The following is an 18,512-nucleotide window of genomic DNA, read 5'->3' as shown; positions in this document are numbered from 1 at the left end:
TTACTGGTACCACAGATTGAATCCAGGGGTACTTAACCACTCAGCAACATCCCTAGCTCATTCTTCTTTTTTTTTTTTTTTATTTTGGGACAGTGTCTCATTAAGTTGCTTGGGGCCTTGCTAAATTGCTGAGGCTAGCTTTGAACTTGTAATCCTTCTGACTCAGCCTCTAATGCCGCTGGGATTATATGTGTGTACCACTTCACCTAGCTCCATAAAGTTAAACGACTGTGTATTAGGGTGCTTTCAAATCTCCAGGTCTGGCTGGGCATGTAGTCCAGTGGTAGAGCAAAAGCTAAGCATGTGTGAAGCACTCGGTTCCATCCTCAGCATCAAAAAGTAACCACCGAAATAAAAATAAAATTTCCAAGTCTGTGAAAGCAAAGTGCTAGAGTCTTATCTTGAAAATCCAATAATAAATCTCAATTAGAAACTAAAGTCAGCATCTCTGAGTCTTTTACAGTTTTAAAATGGACTTAACTGAGTTGTTTGTTTTTAATGTACAGGATTACTCTTCAGACAGCCTGTGAGCTTTGCCTTTTGAGAACTGAGATTTAACAGGTTTTTGTAGCTGAGCACAGTGGCACACACCTGTGCTCCCAGTGACTCAGAAGGCGGAGACAGGAGGATCACAAGTTCAAGGCCAGCTTCAGCAACTCAGCAAGATACTGTCTCAAAAATAAAAATAAATAAATAAAATGGGCTGGGGATGTGGCTCAGTGGTAAAGTGCCCTGGGTTTAACCCTCAGTACCAAAAAAAAAAAAAAAAAAAAAAAAAAAAAAACCAAACAAACCCATTTTGTGTAAAATACACAAAAATGGATGTTAGTATTTTAAAAAAATAGAACAGGGGCTGGAGATGTAGCTCAGTGGTAGAGCACTTGCCTAACGTGCAAGGTCCTGGGTTCAATCCCCAGCATGGAAATTTAAAAAATAATAATAAAAAATACAGCAAAAACTGGCCACTAGTTGGGATCCTTAGCTTTCCTATAATGGTTCTGACCCGGATGTTTGGAAAGATCCTGGCTATTTGGTGCAGGAAGCATTATGTGCAGCATTTTGGCTTTCCCTCCTGCAGGCAGTGAGAGGGAGCTCTGGGTTTTGTCTTACCACTTGTTTTCTGCAATGATGCAACAGAATGACTCCTAAATATCCAGCCAGAGGCCAGAAAATGATGCAATGGGGCTGTGATGGGAAAGGGGTGCCTGGCCTATCATAGCACAGCTCAGGGCCCTGGCCTTCATCCTTGTCTAGGAAGTTCCAGGAGAAACACCAAGGTAAGAGACACCTGATGCACAAACCAGCCTGACCTCTGTTCAGCCTGGCAGGCTGGATTCCAGATTCTGGAGTGTTCAGAATATCAAGGTTTGCTGCCGCCTCCCTGCCCAGGCCCCTCATTCAAACAGCATGTGAGGGGCTGGGTGCGGCTCACAGGTAGAGCACCTGCTCAGCAGGCGAGTGCCTGGGATCCATCCCCAGCACCGCAGAGGAAAAGGAACAGCATGTGAGAGCTCAGGGCTGACAAGGGCCAGATGAGCTCTCCTGTTAAAGGGCTGGATGGATTGCAAAAGCCACCCCCGCCCTGAGCTCTGTCGCAATCACAGCCACAGCTTTGGTCCTCCCTTTTCAAGATATGTGGAAAAGCTTCAGTTAGCAGAAAAACAAGCAGTATTTTCCCCCAGTATGGTTTAGAAGGCATTTTTATAGCCTTATCTCATTATCCTCTAACAATATCCCTGTCCGGCAGATGTAGGGAAAACCTTCCAGCCAGGGGGAACCATCTCTAGCACCTTATTTTATAATGCATTGAGAACTGATCTCAGTTAAAAGATAATCTAAGAAAGCCCACACATTCGGCAGAACCCTTCACCAGCATCACAAATGTGGAGAGAGATGGGGAAAAGCTGGGCAAATGCTGAGATATCTCAGCAAAAAAAACTTTTTTTCATCCAATGACCAGCTTGAGACGGCTTTGCCTGCTCCGTTTCTCTCTTAGCCAAATGCATAATACATTACATTGTCCTGAAAGGCTGACACGGCAAAGCATGATTTTTAGGCGTATTCCCTCATCCTTGGTATTTTCTTAGGTGGGGGGAAAAAACATTAAGAGCAGCTGGGTCCCTGGAAACGACACACCCCAACAAGTTTGCCTTCTGCAGCATTTTCAAACCAGGAATTTAGTTCCTTTGAATCCTCCCTACTTTCTTTCAGCACCCCATCACCCCCTTTAAAACAGGAAGGAAAGAAGAAAACTTATTGGCGAGTTTAATTTTTTTTATATAAATATAATTTTTTAAAATTATTTCTGATTTGTAATACATGATGGCAGAATGCAATTCCTTTCATATTACACATATAGAGCACAATTTATCAAGACGCTGATTGTGCATCAAGTATTTCCACACCATTCGTGTCTTCTACATGTACTTAGGGTAATGATGTCTAACTCATTCCACCTTCATTCCTACCTCCTTGCCCCCTCCTTTCCCCTCCCTCCCCTCAAGTTTAGTTTTGATGGTTATTTTTCCTTCGATGTGCATTGCTGTCACACTGAAAAGCACCACATTCCCCTCTGGATCCTCCCAGGAAAACTGTCCTCTGTAACGATAGGTCACGCTCAGCTACATCATTTGATCCAATGGTTCACTGTTATTTTTAAGCCCAGAAAACTGCTTCATAAGGACGGAAGGCCTGCCCACTAGCTGGGATCTTTAGCTTTCCTATAATGATTCTGACCCGGGTGTTTGGAAAGATCCTGGCTATTCGGTTCAGGAAGCATTTATTGCTGGTTCCATGACTTCTTTACTTCGGAGAAGCAACAAATCAGAACATTTGTGTGACAGACTGGAAGTAATCCGAATGCTGGCAGAGTCTATCAGTTTTAGGTTTTTAAAAAACAGTACGTAAAGCATTGTGTAACTGCTGTATGCAGCACCTACCATGTCAGTCACACGCGGCAAACACAAGTAATATCTTAATATCATCCACATGAGGAAAAGTTTTCCCCCATAATAGTAAAGAATTAGTGGCTAGAGAATATAGCCCAATGGGAGAGCATATTTTTAGCATGTACAAGGCCCTGGCCAAAAAAAAAAAAAAATCAAGCAATATGTTAGTGGTTAGGTGAAGGATTACCTAGGGATCAGCACTAGTTAACCACAATACCCAACATCCTAGCCACCCTTTCTCTATTACTCTACCACAGGCATGCAAATACCTGCAGAAACAGCAATACACACCCACAAGCAACTGGAACATTTGCTTGAAAGAGACATCATCGCTGGCATGCACTCCCTAAAGAAACTGTACGGCTGGCTCTACTTTCAAAGCCTTCTCTGATTTTCACTTAATTTTTAAAGGTTGATATTAAGCAGGCCATCTTCTTAATTATTATCTTAGCTCACTGAGTTATTATGTTCTTCCACACACCAGTCTTCTTCAAACGTATCTGCATGAACTTCAAATCCAAAGCCTTCAAAGATCAACATTCCAAATAGAAAACTGTGTTTGCCAGACCCTCTGCCTGGTGCTCCTTACAGTCCAGTGATAGTGCTGGCTTGACAAGTCCTCTACCAGGGCTCTCACTTGAGCCTCCCCCCCCCACCATGCAATGGGGACATGGGGACTTGCCTGAAGTCACACAGGCCAGATGCCAAGTCTCCTATCTCTCCTTCCAGAGCAAGTGGTGTGCTACCCCACCCAGCTCTGATGGAGCTGGAGGAACCACAGGGAGCCTGCCCCAGCCCTACTGACAATTAGTAGTTCCCTGCAGGCCACCCACGCCCACTTGCCCTCTCCTAGCTACCTCTGAATTTTAACTCAAGGACCACAAGCTAATGTGGGTGGAACAGATCATGAGGAAGACCCATTACCCAATTAACAGGACTAAAGCAGATTTTAACAAGAAGCAACCTGTTTTTCTTAAGGCCATAACCTCTGTTTGAATCCTAATAATTTTTTTTTTCCAAGATGAAAAAAAAGATAGAAAATATAGCCCTTAAGCATTATGTTCTAAGAACCCAGCTTCTGTCCTACCCAATCTCCAGACCAAGTCTGTGCCAACAATAAAATAATGAGCATAGAGTGGGCGTGGTAGTGCACAATCCTAATCCCCATAACTCAGGAGGATCCCAAATTCGAGGCCAATCCGGGCAATTTAGTGAGACCTTATCTCAAAATAAAAAATAAAATGGGCTGGGGATGTGGCTGAGTGGCAAAGCACCTCTGGGTTCAATCCCCAGTACTGCAGGGGAAAAAAACAAAACAAATCATTTTTTGAATTGGATGCAATTCTGTTCTTAGAAATGTAGTAAACATAAAGTTGGCTGTAGAAGTCAGCCATCACAGGTTTTGTTTTATTTCGTTTTTCCTAGCCTTAAATGTTGTGTGCTTTAGAAAGAAAAAGTGACTTTTCTGGGAGGAGACTGCTCCCTAACAGACAACTTTTCTTCCAGCTCAATGACCCACCATCCTCTGCTGTCCTGGGAATCTGAGGATAGAGGTGTCCTGGAACTCCAGCCCAGAACTAACACCTGCTGCACATTCCCTGGGCATTCCCCCAGCGGCTCACAGGCTCTGTGTTGACCCCACCCAGATCCCTCCCCCAGCTCATGAGTTTTTTTTTTTTTTTTTTTAAGAATGGGAAAAATTCTGCCAAGATACAAAGCATAAGGAGGTGGTGGGAAGCTGGGAGATGGGGAAGGGTAGACACGGATAAGCCCCAGACCATTCGTGGGGTCAGAGAGTAGAAAATTCCCAGGCCTGAGCTGAGAGGCCAAGAGAACACTGACAACCATTCGGCCCTGCATCTGGGGTCCTTGGCCATCCTTGCCAACAATGCAGAGGCTCCATGGATAGGAAGCCTCCAAATACCACAAATAGGAACAGCTGTCCGGCCAGGCAGGAGGTTCTGTGACTATCTGGAATTACTTCCACGATGCCTGAATGATGCATGAAAGAAAGTAGTGCCTAGTCCAGTGAAGAGAAGAACGTGCTGTAGTCTCTCACCCGTCCACCCAAACATCAGCAATGGGTGGAGGGGCTGCAGGAGACCGAACACCTTTCCCTCGACCCTTTCCACCCCATGGAGGACTGGCAGCAGGTGCCTGTTCCCATACACATCCCTGCCAGAGTCCTGGTGGGTGAGGGTTTAGACAGCAGGGGCTACAGGATTGTGGTGTGGGAGGAGCCTAAGGCTTGAAAACAACCTACCAGGACTCAGACGCATGCTCTGCAACTTCCTAACCACTAACCCTCCTGTAAAATGGGGGCTAATGATCCCAAGACAGAAGATAAGGAACACAAAGGGTTCATGACACCCCAAGGACACACTCTAGACTGACAGTCCCTTCTGAAGCAGCCTCAGTTCCAAGAAGTCCATCTGCCCCATACCCCACAGGAAGAAATCCAAGGCACTCAGATTCTGTCTCCAAAGCCAGCCCAGGGCCAAGAGGGAATCTCCCCAGGCTTCCATATAAAGATTCCACATTCAGAGGTTGGGATCCACGGTATTGACAGGCTATTTCCCAAGCGCTTCGTGGGTGGCCACAAGTCTACGGAACAGGCCAAACTGCCAATGGCTTCATGAGTAATCAGAAAAATTCCTCAATGCAATGAAAATTTCAGCGACATTTGACTTTCTTAATATGGAAGTAGAAAGTAAAATAATTATCTCAGCAAAAAAAAAAAAAAAAAAAATTTTTTTTTTCCTTAGGCCCCCTTTGAGAATTCAGACTAAATGATAAATAACTACCATCCCATTGGACCACTTTAGGAATTAGCTAAGGGGAGACAAATCATTTTCTATTGAAGGGACTCTCCTTACATCTAGTGCTTATGTATGAGAGGGAGGAAGGAGGGACAGAGAGAGAGAGAGAAAGGTGGGGGGGGGAGAGAGAGCACTCGAGCACCCTACTTCTAAGTTCTTAAGTGATGCTAAATCTTCATAGAAAAATGTACTATTTTTACACACAAGAATAGTAGCACTATCTCACTTCATTAGGGCATGGGCTTTAAATTGTTTTTCTGGAAATACTCTCTGAACACCATCCCCTTGTAACAAATTCTGTGGTGGCAGCTGAGCTCTGGAGTTCAAGTGCACTGTCTTGAGGAGGTCAAGCCCCTGGCCCCTACAGTGACATTCAGCAACTCTGGTCTCATGAATGTCACACTTTAAACAACTGTTCTAGCAGCCTAAACCATTAGATGTGTCAGTGATTGAAATAAGCAAACAAACTGTATAACATAGTGGACAATGTGACACATGACAAAGTCCCTTGAATTATAGCAAAGTGACCCACACAGTAAAGTGAGGTTAAAGCCACGTGCACACAAACCGTTCTCTACACTCATATGGGAATTGCCTTCCATGAAAGCAGGTATAATTGTTTTTGTTTGTTTTTCAGTGGTGCTGGGGTTGAACCCAGAGCTTTCCACCTGCCAGGCTCTTGGTATGCCCAAGTATCATATAAAAACCTCCTGCTTTCAGTCGGGCACAGATTACACCTGTAATCCCAACAAATCAGGAGGCTAAGGCAGGAGGACCTCAAGTTGGAGGCCAGGCTGGGCAACTTAGCAAGACCCTGTCTCAAAATAAAATAAAAAAGGGCTGGGGGTTTGACTCAGTGGTAGAATGCCCCTGGGTTCAATCCCCAGTACCAAAAAAAAAAAAAAAAAGAAAACCACTCCTGGTTTCACTTAATGATATCTAAATTCACAATTTAGGAATCTAAGGTTCTTCATATATACAAAAGCATCTCCATATTCAGAAATAAATCCTTCTGAAAATGCATGTGCCCTCAAGTCTCTACATACAAGGAGGCTGCTCACGCCCAATGCTATGGCTGGGTGCAGCAGTTCTCCTTTGATTTGAGTCCCTCCCTCAAGCCCCTTGTTCCCCAGGGAATTCCCCCCAGTCCCAGAGGCCATTCAGTCTTTCTCATTTGGCTTCTTCACTCTGACCCCAAATGGGTACAATTTTTAAAGTAATTCTTTACCAGCTTGTCTACCACATAACTTGCTTTTTCTACCAGTCTTCGAAGTACTATATAGATTCCTGGGTAAATGGATTTCCTTCCAACTGGAACTCCCTTAACTCACACCATTACAGTCTGTACCCCACTGGCTTGCTGTCTCTTTCTGCATGAGCAGTTACTTCCTGTCAGTGCCAGCACCCCCACCCCCACCCTGCCCCTGCCAGGCCTTTCTGAAGGTCTCAGCCTCCAAGCCTTCTGGGTCTCCAACAGTATTTCCTCCTCCAATGTCTTCGCTTTGCTCTCTGACCCCTTCCCGGGCTTTTCTTCCCTTGCACTGCCCCTAAGAATTAGTTCTGCTCTCTCCCTCTCTGTCTCTCCCTTTGGCAGTGGGGACTGAACCCAGGCTCGCCCATGCTAGGCAAGCACTCCACCACTGAGCTACACCCCAGCCCTCAGTTCTGTTCTGCATGGGCCAAACCTACCAACCCTGCTGCAGAAACACTCCAGCCATCTCAGCCAGCATTCAGTCTGTACCTCTAACACTGACAAGAATTACCCCCTCGGTCACCCTAGAGTGCATTTCCAAAGAACCTTCACTCCTGCAGGTCTCTGGTTCTAAGGAACAAACCATGCAAAGGCTGTGTTCACAATACCAGTGAACTCAAGAGTTCCAGCAGGCTTAGGAACTGATCAGAAAGGATAAAGAAATCACAGGGCTAGGGTTATGGCTCAATGACAGAATGCTTGCCTGGCACGTGTGAGGCACTGGGTTCAATCCTCAACACCACATTAAAATAAACAAATAAAGCCATTGTGTCCATCTACAGCTAAAAATATACATTAAGAAAAAAAAGAAAGAGAGAGAAATCACATGCGATACAGCCATTCATCTTCTTTAAGTATAAAAGGAATGTTTATCTGGGCTGGGATTGTGACTCAGTGGTAGAGTGCTGGCCTCAAATATGTGAAGCCCTGGGTTCGATTCTCAGCACCACATAAAAGTAAGTAAGTTAAATAAGGTATCGTGTCCATCTACAACTGAAAAAAAAGAATGTTTCTCCCTATGTTTTTATTCATCCACTAAATCCTTAAATATAGGAAACATTTAGTTGCTGAAAAATAAGGTAGCCAGGCACACTGGTGCACACCTGTAATCTCAGCAATTTGGGAGGCTTAGATGGGATCTCAAGTTGGAAGCCAGCCTTAACAACTTAGTGAGACCTGTGACAAAATAGGCTAAAGGTGTAGCCCTGTGGTAAGGCTCCCCTGCTTCAATTTCCAATACAAAAAAAAAAAAAAAAAAAAGAAAAAAGAAAGAAAGAAAAAAGAAGGTAAACTATACCTTCCTTATCCCTAAGGTCAAGATTGGATTAACTGCCAAAGCTTCTTCAAGATTCTCAAGTTGAAGGGCTGGAGTTGTAGCTCACTGGTTGAGCGCTTGCCTAGCATATGAGAGGCACTGGGTTGGATCCCCAGCACCACATAAAAATAAATCAGGAGGGCTGGGGCTGGGGCTCAGAGAAAAAGCACTCACCTATCATGTATGAGGCAATGCGTTTGATCCTCAGCACCACAAAACAAAATAAAGGTATTGTGTCCACTTACAACTAAAAATAAATGTTATAAAAATAAATAAATAATAAAAAATAAAGACATTGTGTAAAAAAAAGATTTTCAAGTTGATCAATGAAAACATTCTGTGCATCTTAAAAATTTCACACTTACAATGCAATACTTAAAATGTAAAAATACACTTGAATTGTTTACCTAAAGAAGAATACCCAGGTCACTCATTTTGGTTTGGTTTAACAAAACAACAGAAACAATTGTCATTTTAAAATAACAATTGTAGCCTGTGTGGTGGCACATGCCTGTGGTCCCAGCAGCTCCAAGGCTTAGACACCAGGAGCCCATGTTCAAAGCCAGCCTCAGCAACAGTGAGGTGCTAAGCAACTCAGTGAGATCCTGTCTCTAAATAAAATACAAAATAGGGCTGGGGATGTGACTCAGTGGTCAAGTGCCCCTGAGTTCAATCCCTAGTACCAAAAATAAATAAAGTAAATTAAATAACAATTCTGTTGTCCTTCTCATGGGCTGGCAAAAATACACTGCTACTGCCTTTCATTAACCTGTAGATCTGGAGGCAATTCACTTCCCCACTGATGACCAAATTTCTTTGAGTTTTGGTTAAATATATCAAATCATTTGATTCTCCAAGCAGCTAAAATTATTTGAAAAAATGAAAACAAGTCATCTTTTAAACAAAAATAAGTATTCCCCAAGTGAAAAATTCGTTTACCTTTGCATTGCCACAGTATTAAAAAATATCAACAAACCACAAAATACAGTCCTTCTATGAAATGAATGGGTTTTTTCCCTAAAAATTCAATTCTAATTCCAAACAAAATCATCCAAAAGGTGTTGAAGACCTAGTTCACTTCTCTACCACAACATAAAAATTTTACTTGGTTCTCATGTCACTGACTGCTGACCCTGGACTCTGAGGTCTAAATCTTACTGGTTAGATTAAAATGGGATGACATTATCTATCTCTCTGACAGCTTATTTTTCACTCTGTCATAGCCAGAAACTCCATTTTAGCCTTTTCCTCTATGAGTTAGAAAGCAGAGACCTCTTCTAAGGTTTCCAAATGGCTATCACCGGAGGGGGTTTGTTTTGTCCAACAGGAATTATCCCATCCCTCTTTGCAGCTCCCCCAGTAACCCAAGTGAAATCCAGTGACAGCTCCACCCTGAATATCTGCTATCTAGTATCCTATCTACTGCCCCTTGGAAGGAGATTTCCTAGAGTACAAATTCAGTCTGTCCCTTAGATTTGCAAGGCAGATCTGCCTACTGACCATTCTTTGCTGTGATGACAACTGTGCTCTAAGACAAACAACGTATTCTTAGTGGAAAACAATTTCAGCCATCACATGTGTTTCCCCAACAGCCATTTATTCACATCGGCCCATCTTCTGATATCTGACTTACACAAAAACTCAAAGACTTGCCTGATGACAATCGAATGAGTGTGATGTGTTTAACGGAATTTGTACTTTTATCGCATGGCTTCCTGTTCTTCTTTTATCTATTTTTTTTATTTATGGTGAAATCTTTATAAGAGAAACGATGATTAATTCTTCCCTGGTCTTTAAGTATCATTCTCTTCTGACAACCGCTTAGCAGATCCTCAGATCTAAATTGAAAAGTCATACTTTTAAGCAAATTATTCTTAAAGCTTTTATTTAGAGATGTAGCATACTGAAGAAGTCTGTTTTATGGGGACTATTCGACAAAACTTGCTTGTTTTAGGAGACTAGCTAGCCAAACCTCTCAGTTAATCCTACATCTAAAAGTTGTTAGCAGTATACATTTTAGAATCTTCTGTGTGCCCCAGAACACGCAATATGGATCTAATTAGGTTCAGCTGCCTTACGTTAGTAATAAAATTGAGGGGAGAGAGAGAGAGAGAGAGAGAGAGAGAGAGAGACACGGGGGGGGGGGGTTGTTCATCCTCTCCTAAGTCCTGGGGAATCACAAACTCCCAAGTCCTGCGCATCCTCAAAGCTCACTCAGTAGCTGGTGCCCCCTCTCAGCGCACAAACTTGTCAGCGGCTGGGTTTTCACTAGATGTGTAAGAGACTTTATACGACGCTCCAACCCCACCCCACCCCCACGGCCCAGGCCCGGGTGAGCCCCGCCCGCTGCTGGGCTCCAGGACTTACACCAGCGCGGATGGACAGGGCATCTGGCTCCAGGGACAGTTGTACTGAGCTTGGATAAAACTCTCACTTCCCTCCAGTACAGAGCAGCTCACGTTCTTGTTCACGATGTAAGCGCACCAGTTCCTGGGGTGAAGGGGAGAGAGGGAGAAGGACGTAGAGTCCACCCCGAGAACAATGAGGCCCGGGAAAAGGGAATGAGCTGATACAGCAGCGGATGGAGCGAGGGTCAGGGAACCGGTCACCCCCTGCGGAGGCGGGAGATTAACTCAGTAGACACCAGAGGGTGTAACAAGGGTGCCTTCGGAGAACAGCCCCTTTACCCAACGAAAGGCCGGGGAAAGAAAGGCACCCACGCCCCCAGGGGCTCCTGGAATTTCTGGGAGTCCTTCCCAGATCACGCTGCTCCGCAGGACACTCCCTGAGTCCCGCGTCTCTGGAGTCAGCACTGCTTGAGGCTCCCGCGGTGGAGCGCACGGCCACCGAGATGAGTCTCCAGGGGGAGTCCATAAGGGACCCCCAGCTGTCGCTTGTCGCCTTTGGCAAGCCAGTTCCAGGACCCGGCGATGGGCCCGGGAGGGATAGGTGGGGTCCCCAAGCTCTCGGGTTTGGGACGAGCGAGGAGGCGCGCACTTACTTGTTCCTGGCGCTGGGCCTCGCGGGGTACCCGGACTGCGGGCCGGCGTGGCACAGTCCCGCGCCTCCAAGGGTCAAAATCGCCAGCACCCAACGCCAGAGCGCGCGGGGCCGGGTCCGGGTCGGCTGCCACATTCTGCGCGCGGCCGGCGCGCCCCGCCTGCCAGGGTCCGGAGAGCGGCGGATCCCGACTAGCGCCACGAGGTTGCCAGCTGCCGGGGCGCCGCCCGAAAAGGCCGGAGGCTCGGGCGCTTCGCCGCGCCCCCACCCGCTCGGCGGCCGCCCCCTACGGCTACTCGCTCCCACTTCTCCTTTTGCGGCCCCGTGCGCCGTGCGCTTCTCTTCGGTCCCTCAATGACGCACAGGTCCCCCCGGGTGCCGCCCTCTTTATTTCACTTCCCTCTCCGAAACGTGACTCTTCCTTCACCACGTCTCCTGTCTCCAGTCCCCTTGCCTCTCGGCAGGGGATCTGGGGTGAAAGAGCCAAAGGGTTTGGGATAAGGGTCTAGGTTACAGAATTTCCAATTACTCATTCCTTTGGTCTCTTCCCAGAAGCGGAGCGACTCCGCCTTCCACCTTCCAACAGGCGCGCCCCCCGGCCCCTCGGGAAGTGGCAGCAGTCGGAGAGTCTGGAGGTTTTCACGTCGTGCCTGGGTGCCGGCTCCCCGGGGTGAACCGGGGACATCGTTATCAGTCCCCAGAGGGTAGGGAGTAGGGGTTCAATTCATATTTCCTTCCCTGCAAGACGTGGTCATTCCCTCCCCGCAACCTTTATGGACTTAGGAGAGGAGTTCAGGGGGAAATGAACTCTGGCCCTCTTTTCTTTACCCAGCGCTGCCTTGTGCATCCAAGTCGACACGAAGGCGGCAGCAGGACAGGCCAAGGCTCCGCGCTTCCCAACAGCTTCTGAAGCCCAGCATCAAACTCTGTTACAGGATACACCAATGTTTGAAAGGTGATCTCACAGCCTCTGCCTCTGATGTCCTAGTCTGAACTTTCTTTTTCCATCAATATGAAAGGCATTGCCTTGAGTTTCCTCCCCCCCTTCTTCTTCTTCTGTCTGGTGCTGAGGATCAATCAGTACATGTTCTTGCACATGATAGGCAAGCACTCTACCAGAGCTACCCACCGCACCCCCCAGCCCTTGCCTTTCCTTCTCCGTGTTTAGACATTTGACCTTCCACTTGGAAATTTTCTGCCTATTCTTGAGTTACACCGATCTTAACCAATTTCTTTTGGGAATGAAATAACTCCACAGAAGAATGTTAAGGTAAAAATCACCTCCAAAGTATTCTCAGAGAGACCTTGGAGAGAGCTATATATATTTTCGGTGACCGGCTGCTCTAATGAACGCTGTAATGAAGTTATTTGCAGACTGCATACATTTACTGAAACACCAGTGAGCTCATAGGATACTGTTGGCTGTGAATTGTTTTGTGGATGATAAAACTGCTGTGTTCTTACTCTAGTAAATGAAGCCATTGGTCCATTTTATTTCTCATATGCTTTGATGGCAGTGTTGAGCTTTTGATTTGCAAAGAGAAGAAAGAAAATCCCCTAAGTCGAGACATTACAAGAGCCAAGCAGAAAATTATACCATGTAAGGACATAATCTGTCCATGAACTTTCTAAATGGAAGATCATGCAAATAATGGACTGAAGTCATCCCAGCCTTCAAAAGACCCACGCTGGGGGGGAAATAACCGAAGGAGACAAAAAAGCTGTCTCATGTAATCCAATCTGTATCTTTCTGTATGACTTCCTTATCCTCCCTAACAACATTTTGTCCACAAAATATCATGGGAAGAAACAAGTGAAAGAAGGAAAAAATGGGAGGAAACATTTAAGTTAGGCCTGTCTACAACTAGCAGCTAACAATTATTTCCCTTCCATATGGGTAATTCTCAAATTTGAAAGTGAGTTGAACTGCTCAAGTCAAATCTTTTTTTTCTACTGAATCTACTAAGAAGTTGTCCAAGAGGTTGGTTGGTTGGTTTTTGTACTGGGGATTGGATCAAGAGTCTTGTATATGTTACACAAGTGCTTTATCACTGAGCTACATACCTAGTCCTTTTAAATTTTTCGGTTGAGACAGGGTCTTGTTAAGTTGCTGAGGTTGACCTCTTGAACTTGCCATCCTCTTGCCTCAGCCTTGAGAGTGCCTCAGATTACAGGTGTGTGGCACTGTGCCCAGCTGTCCAAAAATTTGAGGACCAACTGCACATTGAGATGACTACAACATTATACAGTTGGCCTCTGTATCTGTGGTTTCTACATCTACAGTTTCAATCAACCATAGATCAAAAATATTTGAGGGCTGGGGATATAGCTTAGTTGGTAGAGTGCTTGCCTTGCATGCACAAGGCCCTGGGTTCAATCCCCAGGACCACACACACACACAAAAAAAAAAAAAAAAAAATTAAAAAAAGCAAAATTGTGTCTGTATCAAACATGTACAAACATTTTTCTTGTCATTATTTACCTAAACAATATAGAATAGCAACACTCTACTGTACATGGTATTTACATGCCATTTACTAGGTATTAGATGGTACAGGTAACCCCTAGAGATGATTTTAAGTATATGGGAGACTGGGCACTGTGGCACACGCCTATAATCTCAGCTGCTCAGGAAGCTGAGGCAAGAGGATTGCAAGTTCAAAGCCAGCCTCAGCAACTTATCGAGGCCCTAAGCAACTTAGCAAGACTCTATCTTAAAATAAAAAATAAGATGAGCTGGGGATGTGGCTCAGAGGTAAAGTACTCCTGGGTTAAACCCTCAGTATCAAAATAAATAAATAAATAAATAAATAACATAATAATAATAAAGTATATGGGAGGATGTATACAGGTTATATACAAATACTACAGCTTTTTATATAAGGAACTTGAGCATCCACAGATTTGGTCTTGGAACCAATCCCCCATAGATTCCTAAGGGTGACTGCACTTAATCAACTATAAATGGAATTTATCAGTAAATAAATTTCATTCTGAACATCTGTTACATGCCAGGAATTGTGCAAAAATACTGAGGATCAGGGCTGGGGATGTACTTTAGTGGTAGAGTGCTTGCCTGGCATGTGTGAGGCTCTGGGTTCAATTACCAGTACTAACAAAAAACAAACAAACAAACAAAAAACCCTGAGAATTCATGAGTGAGCCAAAACTGATGTAAGCCCATGTTTAGAGCTTCCAGGCATTCCCATACACTGAAGGGTGTATAGTTCCTGAGGTATGGTCAGTCAGTGAGCCCACATTTGTTAGAAGCGTTTCTCTAGATGTAGGACCATGTATACCTGGTGTGCGGAGTCGCCTCTTGGAAGAGAGAACACTTTTGACTCTTGCATTGTTCCCAGGAAACTTTAGGCCAAGATCCCAAGAGAGTCTTCCTTTATTCTTTCTAGTAGAATGGTCATAACAAACTCAGGAGCCAGAGAGTTTGCCACAAATAATAAGAATAATAATAATAATAACAACAACAACAACAACAACAACATGTAGAGGGAAGTGCTTTCTAGGTATGAAGGTTTTTTGTTTGTTGGTTTGGTTTGGTTTGGTACTGGAGAGTATATCCAGGGGCGCTTAACCACTGAGCCACATCCCCAGCCCTTTTTTGTGTTTTATTTAGAGACAGGGTCTCACTGAGTTCCTTATAGCACCTTGTTTTTGCTGAGGCTGGCTTTGAACTCACGATCCTCCTACCTCAGACTCCCAAGCTGCTGGGATCATAGGCGTATGCCACCACACCCAGTTGGGTATGGAGTTTTTAAGCACATTAAGAAATAGACTAATGGGCTAGTCGTCTGGTCCTAGCCATAAGCAAAAATGTGGATATGGATGGCAGAAGGCTGCAAGTGTGAATTCATTCTTATTTTCTGAAATGGGGCCTCATTATGTTACCCAGGCTGGTCTCAAGCTTGTGGGCTCAAGGGATACTCCTGCCTCAGCCTGTCTAGTAGCTGGAAATGCCTTCATCAATATACCGCACTGATTGTAAAATCTTTATACACTGCCAACTACTTTAATCCCTTAAGTTTTAAGTTTTCAATTTCTGTGAATATTGCAACAAAATTGACACAGGTGCATTAAAATAGTTTGGAAATCATAATCTAGAATTTGTAGATTATATTAAATATTAATAATATGTTATAGCTTTGTTATTACTGTTATATAATTATATGTAATTATTACTGTTATAAATGTGTATACTGGTACATGTAAGTATTGTTGCCGTCATGGGAATCTACCACTGAGCTACACCTCCAGTCCTTTTTATATATTTTTTTGAGACAAGGTCATGCTTGCTAACTTGCCAAGCCTGGCCTCAAATTTGAGATCCTCCTATGTCAACCTCCTGAGTATCTAGGATTACAGATGTGTACCACATCTGGGACGATGGGACCACATGGGTCTGAATTTCTTCTGTGTTTGAAAGCAAGTGTCCCATAGTAACTTACACCCTTAAATGTGTGATCAATTTACCTAAAGCAAAAATCCATCTCCTCATTCACTTGTTATAAGGCTCTGCACACAGTGACACTTCTCTGGGAAGCAGTGAACCTGCTGAGCTTCCAGGAAACCCAGACACGCTCTTGTTTGTCTGAGAGGAGGGTGGTGACCATTCCTGAGGCAGCAGCACAGGATACTTCCCCCACCAACTTGCTGATCATCTGGGCACAGGAAAATGGATCAAGAGAAGCCAATTCACACCTAGGATGTGATCAAGAATCATGAGACTTAGCTAGGCACAGTGGCGCATGCCTGAAATCCCAGCAGTTTGGGAGGCTGAGACAGGACGATCGCAAGTTCAAAGCCAGCTTCAGCACTTAGTTGATGCCCTATGCAACTTAGCGAGATTCTGTCTCAAAATAAAAAAAATAAATAAATAAAATAAAATAGGCTGGGGATGTGGCTCAGTGGTAAAGTGCCTCTGGGTTCAACCCCTGGTGGGGGCGGGGGTGAGAATCATGAGACTTACCTGGGCTTCCTGTGCTCTTGGTCCCTCATCTTTGTTCCTAGCCCTGAGCATGCTAGGCAGGTTCACCACCATTGAGCTACATCCCTAACCAACACTAAATATCAGACTCCCGAGTCACTGGATTATCACAAAGTGTTTTATATATATATATTAATACCTTAAATGAGCACTAGAAAACTGTTAGTTTCCTATAACGATCTGAATTTCTTCTAACTTAAAGCAAAAGTGTCCCATAGTAATTTATATGCTTCATTGTGTGAACATTTTACCTAAAGCAGAAATCCAAGGTGAAACTACTTCATAAAGTCTATTTGCTTGTTAGCCATGATATCAGAGGCTCATCGGGCTGTGTGCATTTGGGGACACTTTTCTTTTGGGGGCAGTGAGCTACATGCCCAATCAAGAAGAGATATCTTGAATAAATTCTTATTGTAAAGTCCACAAAACATGTTAGAAACACTTAACACCCTAAGAAAATTTTATGTAAATTCATAAATTAGTGATGACACCTTTCATTAAAAAAAAAATCCAGTTTGTCAAACTCCTATCAGGAGAGGCAGAAAAGAATTATTAACTGGCTCCACCATCTAGCCTGATCTGGATTTTGGAAGCAAGGAATTACATGATACAATTTTGAAAATTTCATCTGAGGTAGACTTTGCCTTTTGACAAGGCACCTTGGTAAAAAATTTATGGTCTCAAACTTTAAAATTTATAAGTGACATCTATCTTTCTGTCTTGTCAATGGCTTTAGTTTCCAATTGGGTGGAAACAAAACAAAAAATACTTGCTCTTCTTCAATTTTTCTTATTTATCTGCAAATGTCACATTCGTCATACATAAAGTCTTGATATCTTCTGAAGCCAAAACAGATCGTTATCAATTGGTTGATTAGATAATACATTCTTAAGGATTATGGTCATTGAAGAAGTTTCTTAGTGCTGGGATGGAACCCTGGACCTCTGCATTGCTAGGCTAGCTCTCTGCCCCTGAGCTATATCCCCAGCCCATATGGCCATTATTTTAATGATTATTCTTTAGAGATGCAAAGAAGAAATTTTAAAACATTGACTAAGGGAGCATGCCTTAATACATTGTACACTGTCACCTGAGAATTTTAAACTGTGAGAAGCTGAAATCATGCATAAAAACATGCATGAAAAAAATTGTGTAAGTGTTCATGCAACAGAGTTGGTGTATTGTTCAAATTATGGTGCTCTCGGCCTGGGAACGTAGCTTAGTGGTAGAGCGCATGCCTAGCATGAGTGAAGCACTGGGTTTGATATTCAGCAACACATTAAAAATAAACAAGTAAAATAAAGGCATTCTGTCCATTTACAACTACAAAGTTTTTTTTTTTTTAAATTATAGTGCTCTCATCCTCTTACCCAAATGATCTTGGACAAACAATAAGCCCCTCTTGCTTCGATCTTCTTCTCTGAAAATTGGAATACCTTTTTTATTTTTTTATTTTTATTTTTTGTAATGTGGATAGAACCTAGCCCACTTTACCACTGAACAACATCGGAGCCTTTCCATTTTTTGAGACAGTGTCTTGCTAAATTGCTGAGGCTGGCCTCCAACTTTTAATCTTCCTGTCTCAGACTCCCAAGTCACTGGATTATAGGAGAGCACCACCATGTCTGGCTTCAGAATGCTTCTTGTGGCTCTTGCAGGAAATTTAGTTGAGTTGCCACATGCAAACACTCGGCAGAGGGCATGTAGGAAATGAGGGATGAATATACGCAATTGTTCTTGTGACACACCATTTGTGGCAAAGTTAAGGAGATTATCACCCTTTTTTGTGTGCCAAACAACACTGAAGCTGACCATCTATTATAGTTCTTCTTTCCAAACAAGAAGTATAAGGAACACACATGCAGATTCAATTGGAATAACCCTAAATGTGCTCCAGACTTTTAGCCCAGTTCTCTTCCTACTGCTCCCCCCAAAACCACATAGCTCAGCTTATTGTTTGGATTTTATACTCAACATGCAAAGGAATTTAGAGCAATCTAACAAGCTCTTCAGAAGGATTAATAACTCTACAGAAATTAATTCAGAACATCAGGCAATTCAATATTAAATATCCTTTTCCTCAAAAAAAGATGAAATTAGTTACTAATTCCAATTAGTCCTTGATATTTTTTTTTTCCTCCAGATGTTCCTTAGGCCTAAGAATACCTCCAGCAGTGTG

The 18,512-nt window shown here is 43.8% G+C and overlaps 1 protein-coding gene across 4 annotated transcripts in view; it reads right to left on the bottom strand.

The window, feature by feature from the left end:
* The window catches only part of Emilin2 (elastin microfibril interfacer 2), a 51,288-nt gene extending 39,055 nt beyond the window's left edge, over positions 1 to 12,233 (bottom strand). For 3 of the 4 annotated variants that reach the window (XM_026394524.2, XM_026394527.2, XM_026394528.2), the window contains exons 1-2: positions 11,336 to 12,227; positions 10,702 to 10,824 (exon numbers count right to left, since the gene is read on the bottom strand). In XM_026394524.2, the coding sequence (XP_026250309.2) occupies positions 10,702 to 10,824; positions 11,336 to 11,469 (257 nt within the window). In that variant the 5' untranslated portion in view covers positions 11,470 to 12,227. Of the gene's footprint in view, positions 1 to 10,701; positions 10,825 to 11,335 lie in introns of all 4 variants that reach the window. The other variant, XM_026394526.2, reaches the window with a different exon arrangement.
* Between the last annotated feature and the right edge of the window lie 6,279 nt (positions 12,234 to 18,512).

Source organism: Urocitellus parryii, chromosome 13 (assembly GCF_045843805.1).
Source record: "Urocitellus parryii isolate mUroPar1 chromosome 13, mUroPar1.hap1, whole genome shotgun sequence".
Taxonomy (NCBI): Eukaryota; Metazoa; Chordata; class Mammalia; order Rodentia; family Sciuridae; genus Urocitellus; species Urocitellus parryii.
Note: the sequence above shows the minus strand (reverse complement) of the source record. Positions and strands in the feature narration are given on the sequence as shown.